Source organism: Monodon monoceros, unplaced genomic scaffold, assembly GCF_005190385.1.
Source record: "Monodon monoceros isolate NGI ecotype Baffin Bay Population unplaced genomic scaffold, NGI_Narwhal_1 Super_Scaffold_12, whole genome shotgun sequence".
NCBI lineage: Eukaryota > Metazoa > Chordata > Mammalia > Artiodactyla > Monodontidae > Monodon > Monodon monoceros.
The window spans coordinates 13,194,580-13,220,091 of record NW_021703768.1 but is presented as its reverse complement, the minus strand read 5'-3'; the positions used below and the strand labels follow the sequence as shown (position 1 = coordinate 13,220,091).

The 25,512-nt window shown below is 52.7% G+C and overlaps 1 protein-coding gene across 6 annotated transcripts in view; it reads right to left on the bottom strand.

Annotated features, from left to right (window-relative positions):
* Positions 1 to 1,781: 1,781 nt before the first annotated feature.
* TRIO (trio Rho guanine nucleotide exchange factor) overlaps positions 1,782 to 25,512 on the bottom strand; it is a 374,102-nt gene continuing 350,371 nt past the window's right edge. For 4 of the 6 annotated variants that reach the window (XM_029218706.1, XM_029218708.1, XM_029218707.1 and 1 more), the window contains exons 43-57: positions 24,830 to 24,922; positions 24,056 to 24,106; positions 23,746 to 23,823; positions 22,552 to 22,743; positions 21,182 to 21,359; positions 18,082 to 18,884; positions 13,971 to 14,218; positions 12,316 to 12,454; positions 11,467 to 11,494; positions 11,106 to 11,268; positions 10,702 to 10,823; positions 9,133 to 9,211; positions 7,202 to 7,402; positions 4,387 to 4,525; positions 1,784 to 3,809 (exon numbers count right to left, since the gene is read on the bottom strand). In XM_029218706.1, coding sequence (XP_029074539.1) covers positions 3,255 to 3,809; positions 4,387 to 4,525; positions 7,202 to 7,402; positions 9,133 to 9,211; positions 10,702 to 10,823; positions 11,106 to 11,268; positions 11,467 to 11,494; positions 12,316 to 12,454; positions 13,971 to 14,218; positions 18,082 to 18,884; positions 21,182 to 21,359; positions 22,552 to 22,743; positions 23,746 to 23,823; positions 24,056 to 24,106; positions 24,830 to 24,922 — 3,069 coding nt within the window. In that variant the 3' untranslated portion in view covers positions 1,784 to 3,254. Of the gene's footprint in view, positions 3,810 to 4,386; positions 4,526 to 7,201; positions 7,403 to 9,132; positions 9,212 to 10,701; positions 10,824 to 11,105; positions 11,269 to 11,466; positions 11,495 to 12,315; positions 12,455 to 13,970; positions 17,588 to 18,081; positions 18,885 to 21,181; positions 21,360 to 22,551; positions 22,744 to 23,745; positions 23,824 to 24,055; positions 24,107 to 24,829; positions 24,923 to 25,512 lie in introns of those variants that run through there. The other 2 variants (XM_029218710.1, XM_029218711.1) reach the window with 2 other exon arrangements.

Sequence of the window (25,512 nt, the reverse complement as noted above, 5' to 3'; positions counted from 1 at the left end):
GGACTATTTTGCTTTGGGTGATGGTCACAGGTACAAACACATGTATAGAAATGTATTGAGCTGTTTACTTATGGTTTGTGTACTTTATTTTTTGTAAGTTAAATCATGCACACACACTCACACACAGAGCAACCTATCAATCCCACGGATTCTTTGTCTCTATAGTTATGTCTCAAAGATGTACAGTTGAAAGGCCTTTCCTTCCAATGGTCTACAATGGTCTAATATTCTTTGGATATGACTTGCTATGATACTCATAATTTATTGCACAAAAATACTGGTAATCTTTTTTCCTTTAGAACTAAAGAGAATGCCTGGATTAAAATACATATACATATACATATATATATATATATATATATAGAGAGAGAGAGAGAGAGAGAGAGAGAGAGAGAGCGCGAGAAAGAGAGAGAGAGAGAGAGTAACATGCAGAATAATATTTTGCTATTTGAGAAATCTAGGTAGTGATCATGACAGGACACTTTTCACTCGTGGGATGCTTTGCTAACCCGCAGGCATAACTACTTCCTTCAACAAGTGTCCGATTGAAAAACAGCAGACCCTTGCCTCCCTCCTGCTGCTGAGGTGTGCCACGTGGTGGCCACAGGACTCCTCCTGGGGCCTGACGCCGAGCTGCTGCGGCGTATCAGGACTGACCCTGTATTTCCGTCCCTCCAGGGCCCACTGAGCACCGCTGTCCTGGCACCCGGGAGGAGGCACACACCTCAGGGGGAGCGAGCTTCCCACGCCCGGACTTGGGGTCTTAGCACAAATGTCATCCTCTCACACTTGTCTTAACTTCAGGATCAAACAGATGAAAAATAGAGCCTTTAGAGTGTGCTGAGCAAAGAGTCACGATCCCAGGGGGAACAAGTCCAAAAAGAAAGCAAAAAGGAATCAAAACCCGAGAGATGACAGTGTTCAGCAGGAAAGATGACCTGCTGTCAGAAGCAGGCAGAAGCCACCACTGGGGGTGGGGGGGGGGGCGGGTGTCTTCGCAGGTGTGGGTTCTTGGGATTGTTCCTAATGCAGGTGCTGGAACCTAGTGTTTCATGTGCTTTAATCCATCTGAACAGCATTAATTTTGCTTTTCTGTGGCCAAGTTGCAACAACTTTTCCCCTTGCTCTGATTATGCGTTCTTCAAGAAGCGGGGGTACCTTAGTTATTCGAACCAGGACCAGTGCAGCGTCTCTGTAAACAGTCAGCTGACGTTCTGGTTTATACGCCAGTACCTTCTGAGTCTGGGCTGTGCACCAGTATGCAGGGGTATGACCGACTCCCGTTTCTGGTGGCCTGCAGTGGATTCCCAATCCAGAATATTCTCCTCCCCACGCCCCTCCCCTGACCCACCGGAGGCCTCTCCTTCAGTCTCTCCCTCATTGATCTCGCTTTTTGATTCAATAGTGACCAACTTGAATAAAAGGCCTAACACAAAAATCAGGCAAATATGTTTAATTTTTTAAAATAACTGATGGCAAAATAAAATATTTACATCACATCATACTGTGTAAACATGTAAGGTCTCTGTACAAAGAAATATACATGCAAAATAATGTAAAAATTTAACTGAAATAATAAAAGAAACAATACACAAATAAAAGTTGTGAGGTTACGAATACACATCCAGTTCTGAATCCAATTTCTTTTAAAAAGTTTCTGTACAATTTTACAAGAAACAAACAAAAACCCAACAAAAGAATAAATAAAATACATTGGAAGCTGCAAAGCTCAACTATGCCAGTTCATGGCTGAAGACCCAGGTATCTGGCTGGCTTGGGAAGCGGGTTTTTTTTTTTTTTTTTTTTTTTGTTTTTTTTCCCCAACGAGGATAAAAAGAAATCCAGAAAAATTCAAGCGTGCCCAGAAACGCAGCGTCTTTTGTTGAGGGCCTCCCACACCAGCGTGAATTCTGCCACAGTGCCACAGACGCCAATGCCAGCCTCAAGGCGGCTACTGCTCGATTGGCTTTTATTTCTTACCAAAAGCTCAAAATCCAGCCAATTTTTGTACTGAAAGTTGAATGTCAAAAAGTCTAAAAAGTAGGAAATGTCCAGACTGATTTTGGGAGAAAAAAAATAATGCTTTGGCATTCTGAATAATAGCATAATAAAATTTAAAACATTACCCTATTATCCAGTTTTATATTCAGAGTATGAAATCACTTTTTACAGTCCTCAAAACTGACAAATTTCACGAAGAGTTAAGTCCCTCTGAACCGATGGCACAGGGCAAAGACCCCCACCCACCCACCCCCCGACACACGCACAAAACCATAAAGCTCACCGTACGAAGTATGTGCTTTTTCTATATATTTATTACAGGTACAACAGAGGTCTTCATAAATAGTTGCATAAAATGTTAAAGCCACAACATTGCACATGATATGAAATAAAACCAAAAAAACCCCAATGAGTGCATTTACAGTATTTTCATCTGACTGTATACTGCTCGACAATCTGACTGACGGCTTGGGGGTGGGACGTGTGGGGAGGGGCAGAGGGGCAGGACCCAACCTGATGTCCTCGGTGGGTGGGCAGACCCCTCGGACCCCCAAAGGAAGCCCCGGGCAGGAGGCGGGGAGCGGGGGGGTGGGGGTGGGGGAAGGCAGTGGGGGGAAAGGACAGACCGAAGGCAGGACCAGTCTTATATACAAGTAAGGCCTACATTTCATCAGAGCAAAACGATTCATTCTATTTTTATGCAAAAGTTTGAGGTTGGATGCACGTTTCAGAAGCCTAGTCTGGCGTAGGGGGCCAGAGGCACACAGACCAGGCAGCTGGAAAAGCTCAGAGCCAGGTGGACCCCGAGCTGGACGAGGCCACGGAGACGGCCGCCGCTGGGGCCGGGGTCTTCCCCAGAGGTGTCCAGTATCTCTGTTTTGTTCGTTAACACCAGTGGTTGAACATAGGCATTTCGCTTCCTTGAAGAAATCCTGGAAAATGTTAAATTTGCAAAATTCTACTCATGTTCGTTTAAAAAAGTTTCTTTTTATTTTTTTTGCAGAAACCTGAATAAAAGACTGTGACACAGCAATGCTGTCTCCGCCCCCGCAGAGTGTTCGAGAAGGTCCTCCACCCCAGCACAGCTTGCAGCCCGAGTCCCAGGCACTGCCGAGCACAGCTCACTGGGAATGCAATTTCACACGATGAACGCACGGCAGCTGAACAGTTATGTTGGTTTGTGTCTCTCTTCAAAATTCAAATGAACAGCTGATTGGCAGGTGAAAGAGAATGAGAAAGGACTTCAAGATAGGTCAAACTCTAGGCAAAAGCCTGCTCTGTAAGAAGTTTTTAATGCTACGAATCGGTCGAACATCGTTCTGGTGTTTGCGCCGCTCAATGAAGGAGGTCAGTCTGGACGTGTCGAGGACGCCCGCGCCTTTGCCGTGGCCATGGCCGTGGCCCGACTGCAGCCACTGCTCCTGGAGGGCCAGCGCAGCCGAGGGACGCTTGGCAGGGTCCTCGTGCAGGAGGAAACACACGAAGTCCTTGGCCCTCTGGCTCACTCCTTGGAAGTAGTCATCTGGGAAACTAAAGTCTAGCCGGCAAATGTTCAGGCAGGTCTCTTCCACGCTGTCGTCCAGGAAGGGGGACACGCCGCTGAGAAGCACGTAGGCCAGCACTCCAACACTCCACGTGTCCGAGGTCAGGGAGACCGGGTTCCCCAGGATGATTTCGGGGGCTGCGAATTCGGGGTTCCCCAGTAACTGGTGGATGTGGTAGGTCGTGTTGAGTTGGACAGCATCTCCAAAGTCAGCTAGTTTGATGGTTGGCTTGGCTAAACTCTGATCCACTAGGATGTTTTCGGGCTAGGAGACAGGACAAGACAACCGTCATCCACTCCGGCAACCCCAATCTCAAGCTGAGGTGCAAGGCTCACCAGGAATCTACGAGGTCGACTGGCGCCGACCGTCCACGTGCGAAACAGGACAAAGCCCTCGGGAGGAGGACAGAGAGGCAAACCAGAGGGGAAGCTGCCCTGACTTCTCCGCAACTGGCACGCGCAGCTGCTGTGTTAAACTGTGCCGGTGAGTGAAGCCGGGGATTCACTTCCCTCCCGGCGGCGGCAGCAGCGACCCTCCGCCTGCCGCCTCCGTCACCCTGCTCCAGCCCCACCCCGACCCAGCGACACTCACAGGAACCCCCTGAAATCGCAAGAAATGTCTGAAGAGCTCACACGTTTACCTGGTACTTTATTGTTTGTGTATATCCAACGTTTAAAAACAGAGATTAGAAATCACTGCTCCCATCTCCCACCCCTTGTGTTGGTCCCCAGTCCCCGCGGGCTCCTGGCCTGGCTTCAGAGGACAGGCCGAGAGTGGGCTCTGCATCCCGCATGGCCGCGCTGGGGTCCCTCGGCTTTCCCGTCCCCGGGGCCCCACTAACCTTTAGGTCCAGGTGTGCTATCCTGCAGTTGTGAAGGTAACGGACGGCTTCCAGAACCTCCCCCAGATATGCCCTGATCTTCCCCTCCGTGAGGTTTCCCCATCGCACCACACATTCCAGGAGCCGTCCCTGGTCAGCCCTGCGGAGGGAGGAATGTGCGTTACGGTGCGGGTCGGTCACTTCAGACCCGTCTCCTGCGATATACGCATCACCTCCGTGCCCCGCTGTCACTGTTCTGTCAACTTTTGGGGATCACACCTCTACCTGAAGGCAGGACGGGATCAAGGGGGCGATTTCTTTTTAAGCTCACCGTGGAGGCACAAGTGGGGAACACGTCATCTGGACCCACAGAAGAAACTGGGAGGCAGAGATGGGTGCACCCAGGCTCCCCAACCCCGCCCCCAGCAGGCTGCTGGAGGAGGGGATAATGTGAGACCACCTCCCCAAGCCTTAGTCTCGTCGTCTGGAAAATGGGTCATGTGACGGCTGAACGAGAGAACGTTAAGACACGGACAATACAGTGAGGGCTTCACGTTGGACTCAAAGTCCTCCTACTGTGAAATTGCTTTTAACATTTAAAAAAACACCTATACAGAGCAGCCCTGTGCCAGGGACTAAGTGCTTTCTATCAATTCACTTAATCCTCACGACAACTCTCTGGGAAGAGTGTTTTATGGTCCCCATTTTACAGATGAGGAAACGGAGGCACAGAGAAGGTATGTAACTTTCCCAAGGTCACACAGCTCATAAGGGAAGGCTAGACTTGCAAGGAGGTGGTCTGGCCCCGGCCTCCCTGAACAATGGGCTAGGCTGCCCTCTTTGCAAAACAGAAATTTATGGAAAGATCAGCCACCTGTTTGGTAATGTCGAGTAATCAAGGGAACTTCGGTAGTAAGTAGTCTGTTACAAAAATTAACCCTATTAACAGCAATGATGAGGCCAAACCATTTAATTTCCAGCGAAAAGAAATGACAGCTGGATGCACTGAAAATGTAAACCAGAAACCGAGGTCTTGCAGGAGATTTCTGACAAGGACTCTAGGACTCTCTTTCTTGGTGAAACTCCCTGGGGAAGATACGCAGAGGCTTTTAGTCACCAAGCTTCTAGAGCCAGAAAGCACCTTCCCCGGTACTGAGGGCCCACAGGGGCCAGGCCTCTGCCTGGACATCGTTTTAGCCCCATAATGATCCTTCAAGCCGCTGAGCGTCCACGGGAGCCGAGGTTGAGAAATGAGCCCCAGGTCCGCCGACCTGCCCTTCGCACACGATGGCCAGCCTTGGGGGCGGCTGGGGAGGGCGGAGGCCTTTCCTGCTCCCTCCGCCATCTGGGAGGCTTGCTAGGCCAGAGAGATGGCTGGACAGGCCCACAGAGATGCTCCAGCGGGAGCCCTGGGTGGGGACACCCTCGAAACATCCCCTGCCCGGGGTCGGCAGGGAGCGAGGCTGAGGCTCGACCTGGCGCCGAGGGCCCTGCAGCAGCTGCCCCCGTGAAGGCTGTGATGCGGAGGCGCTTCCAAAGTCTTTACGGATGTGACCAATGGGATGGCGGGTGCGGGGCCTCAAGGGAGTGCCCGCGAGCGAGGAGCTCACGGTCCCTGTGACCACGCCCCGCGCGGCTCCACAGCTGGCCCTCCTGCCAGGCCCACTCTTCCCAACAACGTGTCAAGAACTAGGAAATGGGGCTTCCCTGGTGGCGCAGTGCTTGAGAGTCCGCCTGCCGAAGCAGGGGACACGGGTTTGTGCCCCGGTCCGGGAAGATCCCACATGCCGCGGAGCGGCTGGGCCCGTGAGCCGTGGCCTGCACGTCTGGAGCCTGTGCTCCGCAGCGGGAGAGGCCACAACAGTGAGAGGCCCTCGTACCGCCAAAAAAAAAAAAAAAAAAAAAGAACTAGGAAATGGCACAAAAGATGGCGCTCCGGCCGATAGAAACAGACTCAGGAATCCAAGGAAATGTATGAAATGACTCCCCCTGAAAAGGAGGACTAGGACATTCAACAAAGCTACATGACGAGGTGTCTCAGAGAGACCAGAATGTTCTAAGGGCAGGGCTTCTCAACCCGGTGTTACTGATACTTTGGGACAACGGTCCTCTGTTGCAGGGCCGCCCTGTGCCTTGCGGGGCGGTGAGCTGTGACCAGCAAAACGTCTGCAGACTTTGCCAAATGTCCCCTGGGGGGCAAAATGTCCCCAGGCTGAGGCCCCCTGCTCTTGGGTCAGAGCTCTCACACTTTATCTTTAAACAACGCAAATGTTTCCTGAGATGGCACACAGGGCCCAGCAAGTACCACGGGGACCAGCAGGCTGCCCTGGGGGGAGCCACCCCCCTCCAGAGGGCGCACCTACGCTCCCATTCTAATCACCCTTGGAGGGGCAGGACGGGCCCCGGGGCAGAGCTGCATGCTGAAGCACCAGACGCGAGCAGGTCTCAGCCGGCCCACTGCAGGCGCCCACCAGCCGGGCAGACACGTGGGACCAGGTCAGCCTGAGAGCACGAGCAGGGCTGTGGTCCGCAGAGGCCTGGCCTCTCGGGACCTTTGGGAACCAGGGGGCATCTCCAGGTTGGCTGAGATCCCCGAAGGAGCCTGGGTGGGGAGCATTTGGATGCTAGGTTTGTGCTTCCTCGTCAGGCAGCTGTACTTCCCTCTAGCATTGCTGGAAAGCTCTAGAACTGTGGTCTCTGAGAGCAGACGTGCTTTTTTAGAAGTTCTGTGAATCCTAACATCCTGATTTCTACACTTCTTAGAGAATAAACAGCAAGACCACTTGGAGTCGAGGCCGAGCGCTAGAAAGAGGAGAGGCAGCTGGCGTGTACGCACATTTCCAGAACCAGGACGTAGCTGGTGGCGGTCTCGAAGGTGTCGAGGAGGCCAACCAGCAGCGGGTGCTGGAGGTTCTGCAGGATTCCAAGCTCGTGGGTGACCTGGTCGCGCTTCATCAACTTCTTGTTCACAAACTTAGTGGCCACTGCTCGTTTGGTGCCTTTCTGATCGCATTTCTTAACGACAGAGAATCTGCCCCTGGAAGACAGGTGGAGAAGGTCATTTTCAGAGGACTCTGAGTGTGTCACGGAGAAAAGACTCTTTTAACCCAGGCAGCCTCCCCAGCTGGTAGCCCTGCTCTCCCCGGCCGCCAGTGGAGGGGCTGCAGCCGCGCGACGGCCCCAAGGAAGCCTGCCCATGCCTGTGCCTGTCCTGTCTCCTCCCCTCCCAGAGGTGGGCTCCGTCTGGCTAAGGACAGCCACGTGACTTCCTGCCGCCGCTGAATGCAGCAGCAGTGACATCGTGAGATGTACCAGGCGGCTTCCACCTTGCTCTCGTGGAAACCTCGTCACATGAAGAAGCTTGGAACGGACTACTAGGTGGCTCCTGGGCACCCCATGCCCCCCACTTCGGATGGGAGCATCTACTGTCATCACCGTGTCTGCCTTGCCGCTGCAGGATGTGAGTCGGGGGGCTGGTAACTCATCTCTAGTTTGTGGTCTCCGGAGCTGCACCCAGCGAACCGCACCCAGGAAGCCTCGGCTGCACCTCGACTGGATCCGGATAACAAGATCCTGGACCTCAGGCCTCAGCCGGCTGCCACGGTGGGATGAGATTTGGGGGCTGGGGAATGCAGACTGCGGGGAGGAAGGTGGGCACACTGCTTGGCCCCTCCTCCCACGGACAGGCGGAGTCTCTTTCTCCTCCCTTGAATCTGGGCTGGGTGGCGGCTGTTTGCGTCCACAGAATGTGGACAAAGTGTGGTTAATTTCTGAAGCTGGGCCCTGAGAGGCTGCAGCCTCTGCTTCTGCTCTCCCGGGCTGCGACTGCCATCACACGAGGAGGCCCAGGGTGAACGTCTATGTGGACAGAGGCCACAGACACGCGGGCGAGGCATGGGGGTGCCAGCTGACCGAGCCCAGGAGGGACCAAGAGAGTAACTGTCCGGTCAGTGGCACGTTGCACAAAGTGATACATCTCTGCTGCTCTGGACAGCAGGGCTGAGCCTCGTGCAGCGACAGATGACCGACAGGCACTTCGGGCTGATCCACACAGGCGTGTGCATGGATCCCTGGGGCCAGCGGACCCCGGAATGGCCATCGGAGTGTACGAGGCTGCTGCTGGCGGGGGGGGGGGGGGGTCCTCAGAAAGCTTTTTAACGGGGACAAGCTCAGCTGTCATGCTTCTGACCTTCTTCTTGCCCTACGGGACGTGACATGAGGTGTGGCTGAGTGCCGTGCCACCTCAGAAGGAGCAGGGTGACGGAGGGCGCCGCTGAGCCACCGCCTGAGCCCTGGCTGCCGTCCGAAGAGGAACAGCCCCTCTCTGTCGAAGCCCCCTCTTGGTCTACGCAGGGAGACCCTAAACCTCCAGGCACAGCCGAGACCTGAAGGACACATTCAGCCCCTCTCAACTGGGTTCCAGAGAATAATGTGCCACGAGAAGGGGTGTGAGTGACCCTTCCCTGGATTCTCCCGAGACCGGGCACAGCCAGTGCTGCCTGGGCACGGGGCAGAAGTGCACTCATCACGTCACCGGACGGCTCACGGTATGAAGCCTTGATTCTCTCCTGGAACCTGCACTGGCAATCTCTTCCTCACTTCCTCAGCGTTTAATACCAACAGGCAATCACCGCTTCCGTTTCGGATGTAATACATCTAACTTCCAACTGCTGGCAAAATCCGCCACTGAACTTTCTCTGTGGGCTCCTACAGAGCTGTGTCTCTGACTCTGCGATCTCGGGAGGGGCTGCGGGTTTTCCACCATACCTGCCGAGCTCAGCCACTTCGCTGTAGAAGCAGTCAAAGTTGTCTTTCCAGGTCACCATGACGCCATCACTGCCTGGACCTGCAAGAAAGGCAGCGTCTCCCTGAGCCTGGTGTACGGGGCGCCTCTTGGGGAAGGAGACTAGAGCCCTGCGCTGTCCAACGTGGCAGCTGCCCGGGCTGCTGAGCGTCTGAACGGAGGCTCGTGGAAATGGAGACGCACCGGAAGTATAAAATCCACACTGCGCTGGGACTTCGTATGAGACAAAGATGGATTTATGTGACAGAAATAAACACACACTTGCTTTTCCATTATTTGCACTTCCGTAAGACCATTCCTATGAACAGCCTTCTGTCTCCCTAAGCTCCCTTGCTTTCACCAGTGATTTGTTAAAAAAAAAAAAAAAAAAAAAAAAAAAAATCACCTGTATACTTTTTGTGACATCTTTTAAAAATTAGAACATTGGTGATTCTCTACTGTCAAATTCAAAATTATCTTCCTTTCCTGCACTGTGATCCAAAACCAGAACCCTTCCCTTCTTTTACTTATGAGGTTAAAATATATGGGATTAAGATATACAGCATATAAACTTCTAAAGACAACTCTGTTTACTGTCTACACACAGGGCACTCCTGGACTCAATTCATCTTTTAGTCCTTTTATTTATTTACTTACCATAGTCTTAAAAAATTGGTTTTGTTTAATTTACTTAACTTATTTTAGTTCTTTAACTGTCATTCCAGGAGGTACATCCTATACCTGGTGCAGCTGGAGGACCCAGGAGAAATCTCAGCAGCCCTGGGCCGCATAGCTGGCACAGCTGGCCTCCTGTGAAATGGTAGCTGGAAATCAGTCAGTATGTGTTGCTCACTAAGCATGTACATACGTCAGGTGCATCTACAGGAGATTCTAAAAGGTCTAAGATATGAGTTCTGCTGCCAGCAGCTCACGGTTTAGCTGAGGAGAGAGATCAGACCTTGCTGGGCATAGAGGGAGCAAGGGCTTTAGTCCCACCAGGGTCGCCCTGTGCTCATGGAAGGGCTGGGAGGACACACCCTCTGGAAGGGCTGTTACGGTCTAGGACGGGTACAGAGCCTGCTCGGGGCTCACCCACACTCCCATCTTTCCTTTCTTTCCATTCTATTCTACGTGAGACTGACTGAGAGGAGCTTCTCTTAGAACTAAAGCATCAACTGAACCATCGGACAAGTGAGAAGCTGGAGACGAGAATGTTTTGAACACTAGGAGTACAGGCTGCCCTGCTCCCACCTGGAGGCTGGACCAGACGCTCACACGCTCAGTGGCCGTGGGCGGAAGCCCTCACTGTGTGCCTCCCCTGCCCGAGGGCACCCGCCCGGGTGTCCCTGAGGCTGCCCTGCTCCCACCTGGAGGCTGGACCAGACGCTCACACGCTCAGTGGCCGTGGGCAGAAGCCCTCACCGTGTGCCTCCCCTGCCCGAGGGCATCCCCCCAGGTGTCCCAGAGGCTGGCCTGCTCCGTGCAGCCTCCGAGTGACTTGTCACGTACCTCAGGCCACATCGAGAGTGTGTGGGGCTCGGGGTGCAGCTTACCTAGAACCCTCAGACTGGCTGAAGACGAGGCTGACCCCATGTCGTTCACTGCGATGCATGTGTAGGTGCCGTCGTCCTCGGTGGTCACACCCACGATCTTCAGAGCGGCCTCTCCCAAGTCACTGCCACAGAGGAGGGCACACGGCGTTCAGAAAGGCTCAGCTCTCCCCGCCGCCAGCCCCCCGACCTCTCTCCTTTGGGGTCACAGGAAATGAGGAGCTCAAATGCTGACGGGCAATTTCAAGTGGGATTTCAATCCTAGCTGCACACCCAGGTATGACACCTTCCTTCACGGGAGACGTTCCAGGGCCAGAGGTGACCCAGGCAATTGGCCGCGTCAGTCCCAGTGGAACGAGGTCATGCTCACTGCCTGTGAAACTGACCCCCGAGGGGGCTTCCCTCACCTGTAGGAGATGCTGTAGTGACCATCGCTGTTCAAGGTGTTGTGTTCAGGGCCCTTCCAGGTGACCGAGGCCTTGGGGCGGCCACAGACCCGACATCTAAGAACAACGGTCTCCCCTGTCTCACACGTGACCTCGCTCAAGGGAATGACGAATTCTGGGGGAACTGCGCGAGAAAGGAGTCAGTAACGCTGGTCACCCAGCGCCCCCTCTTGTGCCCACCAACCTCCCCCAACAAATGAAGGAGATGCTGCCCAGGCCCAGAGCTCCACAGAAAACCCACGTCCACAGGCTACACTCGAGTGTCCTGAAATGCCCCGTAGACCTACCCTCTAAAGTCTACAAGAAAAAGAACAGAACTCACCGTCATAGATGTAGTTGGGATTGAGAAGCTGAAATGGAAAAAGCGCACAGCTATTAACCAGATACATGAGCTACTCTAAGATACACTGCTTCTATTCTAGGGCTACAGTTGTTGAAAGATGAAAGGAAACACGGCTTGGTTTGCCTGCGTATCAATCAAAACCGACCACATTCCGACTGCCTTCGAATGCACTGGAAGGCTTCGTGTCACACAGGTGTGGGAGAGAGTTTTCTTCCGACCCACAAACGCACAAATGCTGCTTACACCCAGAGAAGTCCCTTTTACTCATCCTATGGGCTGAGTCCAGCAGATCCCCGAACCACCCACTTCTGCAGAATGGCCAGCGCCCTGACTCAGGGGCCTCGAGCTCCCCTCAAGAGATATTTCCTTTCTCCCCAGGCAAAACCTGCACAGGTTTAAGGCAATCTGATTACAGAAGTAAAGTGGACTGAAGCACCCACCGAGGGAATCCGCTGCAGCAGTGAACCTGCATCTTGGTGTCTAGTCACTTCCCTTGTGGTCTGAGCCACAGCTGCTCTGTGCTCCGTCTGCTTCTGAGGGCCTAGTGTCTGCTCCCGCTGGGAATCCAGCAGCCTTCTTTGTAAGCTACACATGCACCCGCTTAGGGGTTTACCCGTATACCCGGCTCCTCAGAATACATATGCATACCTGCGCCACACTGCCCATGAGAGCGCCCTACAAAGCCCTGCAGGTCTGCTCAAAGGGCAGAGAGAGGGGGGTTGCTGCCAGGCAAGGCTGGGTGCCAGGTCCGCGACGGCTCCTCCTGGGCCGGCACCAGCCCTGCGTGCTCCCCAAGGAGCACAGGCTCTTGGAGACACCCTTGCTCACCTTCACAGATACCTTGTTGCTGAGTCCTTCCCGAGACTTCCGATAACCGTTCTCTAACTTGCCTTCCCGTTTGCCGTCTTTATCTTTTTTCTCAGATTTTTTCCTTAAACGGAGTGCTGTGTGCCAAGATGTTGACTTCCTAGGGGGACCACAACACATTGTTAGTATTACGCTTTCCTGGTGTTCAGCAAACAATTCCTGAAAGCATCAGAGAAAAGCGGACTGTCCAATTTACACGGATATAGGGTGACTGAGATTCCTTTAGGAACAGGGATCTCAGCGAAGGAAAACTTTTCTGCGATTCTCAATGACCAGAGATAAAAGCCAAATTTCTTAAATCAAATTTTAAGGATTAAATATAAAGGTGTCTGTGATGGTTAATTTTACGTATAACTTGACTGGACCTAAATATTTGGTCAAACATCATTCTGGGTGTTTCCAGATGAGATTAACATTTCAACTGGCAGAGTGAAGCAGACTGCCCTCCATAGCGTGGTGGGCCTCATCCAATCAGTTGAAGGCCCGAGTTGAACAAAAAAAGACCAGCCTTCCTGAGCACGAGGGAATTCTCCAGCAGAATACCTTCAGACTTTACCTGCACCGCTGGCTCTCCTGGGCCCCCAGCCTGCTGGCCCACAGTGCAGGTCTGGACTCACCAGTCTCCACAACTGTGTGGTTACAATAACCACCCGCTGACCACACATACCCCCTACTGGTTCTGTTTCTCTGGAGAACCCTAATACAGGGCCTAAGAATATTTTTGAGGAATCAAAGTATAAAATGGGATTCTTGAACAATGTACTAGAATAAAATATCTCTGTGTATCAAGGAGAAACAGGACAAGGGACTGTCAAGGAAGATGGGCTCTTTGTAGCCTGAACTCAAAGCCTGGACTCCCCATGGGGTATAGGTGCTTAGCCCAGAGGTTTGGGGTGGTGCTGGAAGGCTCGCCAGTCTGGGCTGCAAACCAGCCAGGGGTACTGCCATGCCTGGAGAGGAACAGGACCACCGCCTGTGCCTTTGAGTCTGGTCTTTTGGGTTGAAGCCTCTGGAGGCTTAAAAATCACAGTTTTGCAATGCTTCCACTGCCAGAAGCCACCTGGCTGGCGCCTCCTACAGCCAGAGAGATTCAGGGAAGGGCGGAGTTTGAAACCAGCCCCTGAATTCAGTTTTCTTTAAAGTGATGTTTAACAAGGCAAAATTGGTTTCAAGTTACTTGACTAAAGTAACCTAGTATACATAAGGCACATTGGCAGTGGCACCACACGGATCTTTAGCTGAAGCTCCCGGGACGAGGATCTTCAGTGATGCACCCTCAGCGTGCCCGATACGAGCCAGGGGCCCTCGGAAAGTCCTCACCCCTCCCCCAAGACCTCTGGGAACTAAAATACCGTGATGCTCTGTCTAGCGGCTTAAAAAAGCTATGTGTGCGCAAATGCAGGTTATTAAAAGAACCCATCAGAACAGGTCTGAGAGATGGAACGCGCCCCACCTTCACTGCGGGGTTCCACATTGTGTATAGAGATGACCTGGTTCAACAGACCACAGCACTGCTTTCTCTCAATGGGCTTCACCCTCCCAGGGCCTCTATGCCTCGTCTGTGCTCAGCACCGCCTGCCCCCCGCCCCGCCACGGCTGCCCCGCCGGGCACTCACTTGAGAGTCCCGTCGGGGTTCTCCATGATGACTGCGCTGGTATGCCCCAGGACGAAGCCCGGAATCCAGCCCTCGGCTGCGGGGCACTGGTCAGTGGCGGCTCGGAACACCAGAAACATGTTCTGTTGATTGCTGGCCAGAATCTGAACGACCTCTCCTTGATAGACGTTTATCTCATCCTCCTTCACTGCCGTGTAATCGTGTGTCACCAACATGGTGGAGATGTTGCTACTGCTGCTACTTTCACTCTGTAGAGGGAAAGATGGACAAAAAGGCAGAGGGGAACTGAAATGGGATCTGATGACACGAAGTCGCTCGTCAGCGTGCACCACGGCACGACGGCCCAGAGCAGGGCCCACTGGACGGACGCCTCCACACTCTTTAGCTAACTTGGTGCCTCTTTTTCAGTAACTGACCGTCAGGATTTCTCTAGAAAGCAATTTAGGAACGACACAGTGATGATGACACTTTACTTTGGAAGCTTGATTATTTCAGTCCCATCTTCCTTGCACCATCAGAGGAATGGCTCATCCTCATGCTGATGCCACGCTGGGTTCCATCTATGTCAAAGTCCTGTCACTGTGACCGTCACGCTGCTGGCATCGCTAATCATTTCCACCTTTTTTCCCTTCTAAAGGAGGAATGCGGGACACCTGAAAAGCAGACCAACTACTGTCCTGCTCTCGTGGAGAGTTGCTCTGCCTCCTGTATGTATCCCCGGGTGGGTGGTCCTCCTGTGAGCGTGACGATTCAACTGTCCTGAAGGTGCGGCCGTCGTGGGGACAGCAGAGCATCGCAGAGCAGCTGTGGACAGCACTGGCCTCAGAACTCAAGTTTCACGGACAGCCCCTGGCGTGGGAAAGCCTATCTTCCCCTTATCTTGGAGTCCCAGTGGTACCCGATGTCTTCAGGTCACTACTGTGTCTTTAGTGTCCATCACAGTGACTGGCACGTGGCAGGCACTCAATACATGTCCAGTATCTCACTCAATGGAGCAAGACTGCAAAAGTTAAACACAGATCATTTCTCAAGACCATCTACTCAGGTTCACAAGCTGAGTGGTGCTAGCTGCTGAGTAGAAGAGACACAAATGGTGTTTGTCCCAAGCTGTCATTTACCAAGTGACCCCTTTGTTCCAGGGGATGAAGAGGAAGCTGAGACCTCCGAAGCCTGAGCTGCATCTTGTTCAATCCCCTCTGTCAACAGCTGGGATGTGGAAGTGGTGTCAGGCGCCCCACTAGCTTGTTCTCAGGGGCTCCCACCAAAGATGCTGTCTGGCCGTTCACGGCTTCCCAGGGCTCCGCTGCTTCCCTCCGCTGGTCTCTCGGATGTCTGGGGCAGGTCCTGGGTCGGTGTAGGCGCGACTGTCAGCAACCTTGCCATACGCCTGACGGCTCTGGGCTACTGAGACGCACCGGAGTAGACGGCTGACCACTGTCAAGGAGCCTGTGTGCTGGGAATTCCAGGGGCCAGGACTCCAGGCCCACAGTGGGTGGTGAAGTTAAATACACCGGAGTGCCAGGTTCTCGGTCCTGTCGCGGCTGAGGAGCCTGGTACGTGTTCCCGTCCCTCGTGGATGTCCACGTCGGGCTTTGGCCTGTGCACACCCCTTCACGCAATTTTATCCTTTTAGCATGACTTATATAGCAACACCCAACAGTGTTGAGACTACAAAGCCACATTTGCTAGAAAATGTAAACAAAACCAACTTCTGTGGCATGGCTCTTTTTTATCGTATAGCGTACCACCCTTCGTCTCGTAATGCGAGTATTTTGCCACGATAATAATAGCTATTAGTACTTTCTGAAAACCTCCTATGTACCAATCTAAGTATGAGGCATTTAAAAATGGATCTCAATTAATGCCAGTGAGCACGATCACCACCCCTTACGCAGTGGAGATTAGGGATTCGCACGGGTCACCCGGCCTCTGAGAGAAAGGCAGGGCTGTACTTCTATTGCTGCCTGGGTGGGCGGATGCAGGGAGGTGGTGCGTCCACGTTTCGGGCCTGGCGCAGTCACTGCCTGGGCTGATCCACATCCACTCCACTCCTGCTCTCAGCAGAACTTTCTAGAAGGTGTGCGTTAAAGGAGGAAGAAGGACCTGGGCCGTGGGTTAGGCACAGCTGCTGGGCTGTGACTGCCGACAGCTTCACGGAAGCAGACAAGGAGGGAGGAGGCCGCTGCTGACCGCCAGGGGGATAAGACAGCCTGAATCGGGGGGAGCAGGCAGGGCGGTAGCTCTTCTTGACCGAAAAACTTAGGAGTCCTAGAGGACACTCTCAGGCCCATTCTAAGCCCCTCGTGGTCTTCCCAGGCCTCCAGGGCGTTTCTGTAAGGCACCTGGACTCCCTGGCAGTTTCCCTTTCCAGGTCACCAACCACATAAGAAACAGTGAGAGGCAGAAATAAAAGGCACCTTTTGCGACCTAAAACCTGCCAGAACGTGTGCCGCATGCGACGGTGCTGGCCTCAGGGTAAGCATCCCGGGGGGAGCCAGGCAGGGCCGGGAACCGAGCACGCTCACGGGGGGCGCAGACACCAGCACGGGCTCCCACGCTGGGGCGGGTGGCGCTTAGGGAAAAGCGTCCAGGTTAGGATGGGCTGAAGAGCTGCTCCCTTGGCCGATTTCGGAGGGGGCCTCGGCTGTGAGGCCACGCCTGCACCCTGAACCTTCAACCAGGTGCTGGCAGGTACAGCATCACTGGGCCTCTGCGTCTCTTCCTCTGGCTGAAACCGTGCTGACGCTCACCTGCACACCTAGCATTTCAGAACTAACTGGAGGTGGGGGTCCAGGCTCCCCTGCAGGACGCGGTCAGGCACCACGACCGGGACGCTGGTGGCGGCCACCGCAGAGGAGGCCCGCCCTGACCGCTTATTTCTGAGAATAAGACTACAGGGTACATGTACCAAGACCCGTTTTTCAATTTCTTCCTCAATTAAAGACCGAGGGTAACAAAATAAATAACAAAAAGTAAGAGGAACGAATAAGGCCGTGTCCACCCAAACAAGGCATTAACGGAAGTCCAGAGGAAAGAGAGAGACATGCAAAAGCCGGATTGCTTCCTTTCTTTTTTTATAAAGAGAGACACAGACCCTTTTAGGGAAATGTATTCAAAAATTTATAAAGCGATCAAACAAACACGCGTTAGAACAGTTCTATTCCCTCACGCATGCCTTTAGGAAGGTGTTACGGGTCAGACCACCTGCCGTGTGGGAAGCAGTCGGGTAGGACAGGGAGGAAGCCAGAGGATGGGGGCCAAGCCCCCCCAGTAACCCTTCTGCTAAGAACGCGGAGAGTGATCCACGACGCCCCGCGGCGCCCGCAGCCCGCACTTCGCCCCCTGCCAGACAGAGAGCGGGCGCTGGGAATCCAGCCTGCCTGCGCCTCCGCTCCCAGCCGCCGGCCGGAGCCCAACATCCAGGGGCCCTAAAGCAGTCTCTCTCTCTTCCACAGTGAAACTTTTTCTTTCTTTTTTTTGGGGGGGGGGGGGGGGGGGAAATATTTCCACTGGAGAGATTCCTTCCCCCCACTGTGTCAGCTTAGTTTGCTTTGAGTTGCTGTTGGAAATTTCTTGAGGGATTTTTTTTTCTTTTTTCAGCAGATGAGTCAAAAACGCTGCAAAGATTAATTTAAGGCATAAAAGGGCACAACCAAGCGACGAGCAGAAAGCTTAGAGTGTACAGGTTTCAGTTGACGCAGGAGGTAGACAGCAGGGGCACGGACCCCCCTAATAAAAGTGTGCGAGGAAGGCAGGGGCGAGAGAGGAAGTTCCCAGATACGCTGCTGCTCGGAAAACGTGAGAGGCTTAGAGATGCTGCATTCGGAAGGTTAATGATCTGCTTTCCCGTATTAAGGAGACACAAACAAAGCAAGGAGCGAGTTAGTAGAGATGAGAGCGCGCCGTCCGCCGGCGGGAGCAGGAAGTTAGAAGGCGTCCCCGCGTGTCCGCGCGGCCAGGGCACAGGGCGGACGGAGCTGGTGACCGCAGCGCAGCGGCCGGGAGCCCAGAGTTAGTACGAGGACAGCGGCGGCCACGCGGGAGGTTTAGCAGAAGAGCCGCGGGACAGAGGCAGCGGGGCGGGCGGGCGGAGGCGGCCGGGCGCTCTTACCCCATTGCTCTGGGTGGACTGCACGGACTGCTCGCTGGCCGAGGAGCACGTGCTCATGCGGTCCGTGTCCTTGCTGGGGGCCGCGTGGCGCTGCGCCTGCCGCTGGAGGGAGTCACTGTCCCCCGGGAAGGTGAAGGAGCCGGGCCGGCTGGCGGGGGAGGCGGGAACGGAGCTCCAGAAGGAGCCCCCCTTCTGCAGGGGGCTGCTGGGGGGCAAGGGCTCCTTGCCGAACGGAGAGGGGAACGCAGCGGAGAGAGGAGAGTTCAGAGGCGAGATGGCCCCGGGCCTGGGCTTGCCCGGCGGCAGGGAGCCCGGGCCGCTCCGCGCCTCCTTGGCGGGTCCATCCTGATGCGCGCCCGCGGCGTTCCCAGCCGCCTTCCGGGGGCTCTCCAGCACCTTCATCTTGGGGATCGGCTCCGCTTCTCGCTCGGGGCCTTCGGGCTCTCCGCTGGGGGGCGCCCTGGCGGGCTGGCCGGCCGCCAGGGCGGGGCTGCTGCTGGGAGGAGGCAGTGGCGGGCCGGGAGCGGACATACCTGACATCTTGTCTGCCTCTGCCTGGTTCGAGGCTGCAGACGAGACCAGCACGGGGGAGTGGTGTCTGACAGGCTGGGGGATCCGGGAGGGCCTGCTTCTGCTCGCGCTGGGGAGGCCGCCGCAGCTGCCGGGGCCGCCGCTGTGGTTGCTGCCTGCGCCGCCGCCGCCGCCGCCGCCGCCGCCGCCGCCGCCGGGGGCCCCACCGCCGCCCCCGCCCCCGCCGCCGCCCCCGCTGTGGTTCCTCTGATACTCGATGGGTGATGTCAAGGCTGCAAGACACAGAAGAGACTCAGTCAGGGCACCGAGAAAAGGACGGTCACAGGGGCGGAGGGAAAAGGGGGCACGATGAATGGAGAGGGAGCGCTGGCTTAATGGCCCAGGGTCAAGTCACAGGGTGGCCACCAACTTCCAGTCACCGTCATCCAGAAACACCCACCCACCCTCCAGGCAGCAGGCTGACACCACCCATGAGGGAAGGCAAAAGAAAAGCTCTTAAATTTAACTACTCTCCTGTTCATGAACGAGTTAAACTGGCCCCTGCGTGTGCGAGGCGGGAGGGAGCAGAAGTGCAGGGTGACGGAGGAGGTGCGCTGCTGCGGGGAGAAGTTTACCACCCAGGAGCAGCCAGCACAGCCTTAGCATCCCCGCCAAGTGAAAAGGAGTGGAATCGGCCTGGAGCATCCCAGGCAGATGGCCAGGGTCAACGGTGAGGCCCAGGGCTGCCAGGGGAGATGCAACTGGGACTCCACCGGTACCAGCTGGCTCCCACGCTGGGAAAACTTAGCCCAGCTGCCGCAAAGGTCTTCGTTAAACCAGGAAGCAGTTAGGCAAAGAAGAACCTGGCTGGGGGTTACCCCACGCGGAGGTGGTGTTAGAGACCTCCACCCCGGGAAGGGAAGGAGCTCCACAAACCCTTGTGGGTCGTGAAGCTGTCCCATCTCCGGGCTTTAGTGATTCAGTTACAGCATCACCTGCAGGAAAATGCAGGAAGCACGCCCAATAAGATATATGGAAACTAACACAAATTCTTAAAGAGCTAAAACCTTTGAGACGTGCGACAATCAGATGTAGCCCCTTCCTGCCTGGGAGGCATCAGGCAGATGTGAAGGAGCATTCTGGAGCCATACGACATTTGACACGGTCTGTGCTGGCCGTGGCCCCCGCTCACAGGACGAACGGGAGAGCAAAGTGGGGAAGCAGGCCTGGAGCCCACTCTACTCCCGACCTCCTTCAGCCCTCGGGAACAGTATCGTCAGTCTCTAGACTGAGCGCCCAGGAAATGTGAACAGCACGGCCCACTCGTGCCTGCAATTCGGGAGGCAGTTCATTTTATTTTAAAGAAGACGGTAAAAGTTTAGAGATTTCTCAGTAGTTACCTGCTATGGACTGGCATTCAATGCAGTACTTAAGAGCTACACGTTTCAAGAGACCTGCATTCGCTCTCAGCCGTGGGAGCAAAACTATCTTCTCCATGCACAGGAGCCGTCCCCCCACCAGCCAGCCCCAGCCATCCAGTTCTAACTGCACATGGAAGAAATGCTCAGTCTACAGTCTGGACGGGAGCCTGGAGTTAACACCCGGGCAGCTGATGACCCCTTGGCCAAAAATGCCACGTGACCTTGACTTTTCACTGAGTGCCTGTGTTCCTGAATGTCACTCGAGATATGGGGGTGGTTTTATGTGACAGAGAGATTACAGCATCCTACTGGACCGGGGTGTAGACACGGAACACGGACATGGAGAAAAGGACAAGGACGTGACATTGAATGAGTATCTAGCTTCTCACTGAATCTGACGCTCTTCACCAATCACCGAATTAAAACCAGAGTCCAAGTGAGCGGCCACCAAGAGAAGCCAGCAGTTTCAGGTCAGGAATATGAAGAGTCGAACTGTCTGCAACGTAAGGTCTGTGCGGTCACTCTCCCTGTGGAGAAGGCCTTTCCCTGAGGTGGCTGGCACCTTACCACTGTCCTGTGTTCTACTGTATTATTACTGTATTGCTCCTCTAAAATCACTCATGTCGTGGAGGTGGGAAGGAAAGAAGATGTCTCGTTTTTATAACGAGGAGGGTGCTGCACACGTGCAAGGTGATCAAACACAAATTTTAAAGTTGCACGCAGGAATGTCTCCAACGTCTCTGGCCAATTACATCTGCTGCCTTCGTTTTTCTCATGCATTTCTTTCCCAGGACAGGGTTCTGGGCGCATGTGGTGCGAGAGCCTGTGGGACAGAGTGAACAGTATACAGTGGTGAGGGGCACATGGCTGCCCTGAATCTCGACTTTGCCACCAGCGACTCGTGGGACTTGGAGTGAATTACGAATCCACTTTGTGCCTCAGCTTCGTCATCTATAAAATGGGAATAATATCACTACTTGCCACTTTGGGTCGTTCTGAAGATGAAATGACACAATATATATATGGACAATGCTTAGAACAGAGCCTGGTCCACAGTAAGTGCTCAGTAAGTCCTGTCATTCCTAGTCGTGTGTAATAGGGGAGAGACGAGAAATAGGAATGTGTACATTAGGGAAAGAAAACACGTGCCCAGTAACAACACACATTACCATTTAAAAAATTGCGCTGGTTTTCTAAAATTTGGTTGATTTCATGGATCCATGCTTGCCGAACACTTGGACTGGATGAATGCAAGATGAAGGTCTCCACCACGTCACCCGTCCTTGATGTCAGAGCGAATTTACAGGGATCATTCTCCACGTTTTCCTCCAGGCAAAGGCAACTCACCTTAAAAAAAATTAAAGCATTAGTCACAATGGCCAAAAGGTAGAAGCAACCCGAGTGTCCATCAACAGGTGAATGGATCATCAAAACGCAGTCCGTATATACAAAGGACTATTATTCAGCCTTAAAAAGGAAAGACACTCTGTCACAGGCTACAACATGGGTGGGCCTGGAGGACATTATGCTACGTGAAGTGGGCCAGCCATAGACAACACTGTTACGATTCCACTTAGATGAGGCACCTAGGGTAGTCAGATTCCTCGAGACGGTAAGTAGAAGGGTGGCTGCAGGGCTGGGGGGATGGAATGGGGAGCTAGTGTTTAATGAGGATGAGTTTTACTTTTACAAGATGGAAAGGGTCCTGGAGATGGATGGTGGTGATGGCTGCACGACAATATGGATGTACTTAATGCCACTGGACTATACTCTTAAAAATGGTTAAGATGGTAAATTTTATGTTACGAGGATACCACAATAAAAAAACTAAAGCACGTTTATTTCCACTGGTCAAGTGCAAAGTGAAGTTCATCCTAGGTCAGAACTCAAACCACCACTTTTTGGTTGAGCTGCCATTTTTACTGCCTCAGAAATCATTGTCTTGCTTTTTTATGACTCCTTTAACTCAGGTACATGGGGATGACCAGGGGTTTAACTAGCAGCTTAAACAGTTAACTAGAAAGGTTAACCTGCTGGGACCTCAGGCCTCCTCTGTCTCACCTTTGGTTTGTCCCCTTTACAAGACTCAGGGCCATTTGCAGTCATTTTATTTGTCTTTTTCTTCTATCAGAGAGCAAGCCAACCTACCTTGTCCATCCCTACAGCCCCTGCCCAGCTCTGAGGGCAGAGCAGGTCCTTGTTGAATGGAGAAGAGAAGAAGACCCTGGGTAAGCTATCCTCTGAACTTAAATAATTTTACATGGTCCTAGAGAAGACGGAGCACAAAAACTAACCAAGATGAGGTCTTCTCATTATGGTAAAAATGAACGCTGCAGCCACATGTGTAAGACATCAGCCACTGGGGAACACAGACCGTAGACAGATGGAGTGAATTTAAAGGTTCTGAAACGTTATTAGAAAATTCTCTAAATATTTAATAAACTGAAGATCAGGACATGTCATAATTAAGAAGGAGACAGTTTATCAGCATGATGGGTACATGCGTTAACCCATGAGAAAACAGGCAAACGCAAGTTACCTTGATACTGTTCTTAAACAGGAATCCTGGCACAGAGAAGCCCTTTTTTTTATCGAGCGGCTCACTGAAAATGACGATCTGCTCAAAGAGGAACACCCGCCTCTCTTTGCATCGAGGCAGAAGCCCCGTGTCTTGGTCCGTGACCAAGAACGTGTCCTGCAAGAGCAGCTTGCCCTGGGCAACAATTTTACCCTAGAACACGGAGAAGGGGGCAAAGAAATAGGAGAAGAAAACATTGCATTCGAAGTTAAGACATAGGAAGTTCTGTTTTTTGTTTTTTAGCTTTCCTCCCACAGAATGCTACGTTTTAAACATATTTTTCTTGTCTTAATTTATACAGCATAAACATTTCTTTCACTAAAATGAGGTCTTAGCTCCAAACAGAAAAATCATCTAAATAAAATTCTTGCCAACCTCTGTGTAAATCACTGGCCTCAGTTACAGTCAAAGACTGAAAGTGGATCTAAGGATCTAGTTCACAGTGGAAGAATGCTTCTCAAGGTGCGGTCCGCGGCCCGGTGGCACCAGCACCCCTGGCGGGACCCGCTCACAAAAGCACAGGAGCCTGGGTTTTCAGAAGCTCTCCAGGAGAGCCTGTGTGTGCTTTCTGGAGAACCACAGCACCAGCACGTTAAACCCAAATCTCTAGCAAAACAGTAGGCAAGAAAAGTAAAACCTGCCCGTCTTCTTACTCAACAGTCAAATTGAAAAAAAAAAAAAGAAAGAAAGGCTTCTGGTTCTGAATATCTTCAGGATACTAATAGGTAATATGTAATCTGAGTAGACTGTCAACTCAGAGGAAAGTCTGTAGACTAACCATGAGCACAGTGACCCTGGGGTCCCACTCCCAGGCTGACAGATGACAGAAGGACGGGCCCCCTGCTTTCCGCTACGCCTCATGCCAGGGAAGGAAACTCCGCTCCTGCAGCAGCAGAGGGCCCAAGAGACAAAGCAGAGTCCTGCCTGTTCCCGCCACAAGGCGCTGGGCTTTGAGCAGAGGAAGGTACCCCCCCAAAGCAAATCAAATGCACCAAAAGAAGGTGAAAGAAAATATCAATCAGGTTGAAGGACGGTGAGAGACGCCAGAAAACCAAGCAAAAAGGATCAGCTTTCTCCAGGTGGAGACAAAGAATCCGAGACCAAAGAAAGTGATGGCAGCCAGAGGCCGAGGTTAAAGAAGAACAGCCGCATTACGTCAAATCCTTGCAGCCGCCCGACGTTCATCATGTCGTTGCAGCGCTTGGGGACGATGCACATGACCTCCACGGCTCTCTGCGGGGTGGGGTGGGGGGAAAGCAGAGTGAGCGTTCAGTTCCAGAGGGCAAGGCTAACCCTCAGATGCCGCTCCTCGATCAGTTCCTCCCCGTTCCCGCCCGCTGGTGTGCAGAGGGCACATCCGGGGCTGGGTAGACCCGCCGTCACCTGCCGCCCCCACCCCCCCAGGGACAGGCTGGGGACGCGCGGGGATTGAGAGGGGAGCCCAGGGCCCGGGGGTGTTAAGTACCTCTAGTTCCGACGTATCCAGGCTGGCTTTTTTGGAATACTTGAGGAAGTCCTGCAAGGGAAATGGAGAGAAGGGCATGACGAGGGTGATGGTCGCACAGCAGTAACCTTTTTGACCACGTGAGACGCCAGGCGCTGGGTAATCCTCATTTTTTCCTCCCAGTAACACAAAGAAAAGGTATCCTTTTGTGTATTTCAAGGCACAGTAGAGCAAAGTCAGACCAGATCTATCTAAGCGGGTCATGGTTCCTGTTTCACTCCAAGACAAGCGCTCATCTCTCTTTACATCCAGGTTCTAAGTTTTATACATGGAGGAAGCTCAACACCTCTAACAGTCACTTTTATGGTGGAAAATGGTGTGACTTTGCCTTCAGTGGTGCTCAGGAGTTTGAATCAATCAAGGGCCACTGCTGAGCCCATAGAGAGGAACAGGCAGGGATTAAATATTTGATTTCACCTGGAGCCCCAAGAAGATCAGAAAATATGTGAGGTGGATAGAGCCCAAGAAAGCTCATTGGTATTCAAGCTCTGTGGTGGGGAAAAAGCTCACTTTCACGGCCCTTTGGCTCAGAACCTGATGTAAATGATAGTGTAAGGTGTCTTAGTAAATTTTAAAAGATTTCCTCAAATATTTCAAATCAGAAATGACAAGGCTGCTTCGTATTTTTTACAGAAAAGAGTCCCGTCACCTGCCAAACCCTTCCATCCCCTCACGAGTCTTGTCCTCCCGCCAAACGGGCTCCCGCCCCCAGCACGGGCACCGGCAAAGCCTCACCTTCAGCAGCAGCTGGTACTTCATGATTCTCTGCACTGGTTTGATCAGCAAGTCTGTGAGCTGCAGCCTGTGGCCGAGGCGCTGCTTTAAGTCCTGTGGTTCCAAAGTAGAAAGAAGGATCCTAAGTTTTGTCTTTTAAAGTCCCTGTAACTGTCAGAAATGCTAACTAACTACACTGCAGTAGAAGTAACTACTTCTAGAAAAGAGTAAAAAAGAGAAAAGATGCCACGCTGCACACAACCAACAAGTGCTGTGCCTTCGCTCAGAATGTCCGAGTTGGACGCTGAAAGATTTCTGAGCTGTTTTTCAAAAGCGTCTTTAATGCTTGCCTAAAATGGCCTTCTCTCAATTGCTTTCTTTTATTCATACAAACAAATATTTTATTTCTCGGCTAAAAGTCTAGATCATGAATTATTCTGAATTTGAAATGAGTCTTAAGTTTGAAATTGATTTTTAAAACCCCTTATTTTAACCATGACCCCAGTCCTCTGAATACTAAGGGATACGATCACAGCTTGAATTTACACTCATTTCTCTGATTTATAGGAAAGAAACACAGGTTCAGAACTCATATAACTGAGGCTAAATTTCCTGAGGATTGCTTAATGTCCTGGGAAACAAATGATATTTCAATTTTTTGAAATCAACTGTAACAAAGGATTCAGAAATACTTTGTTTGTAAC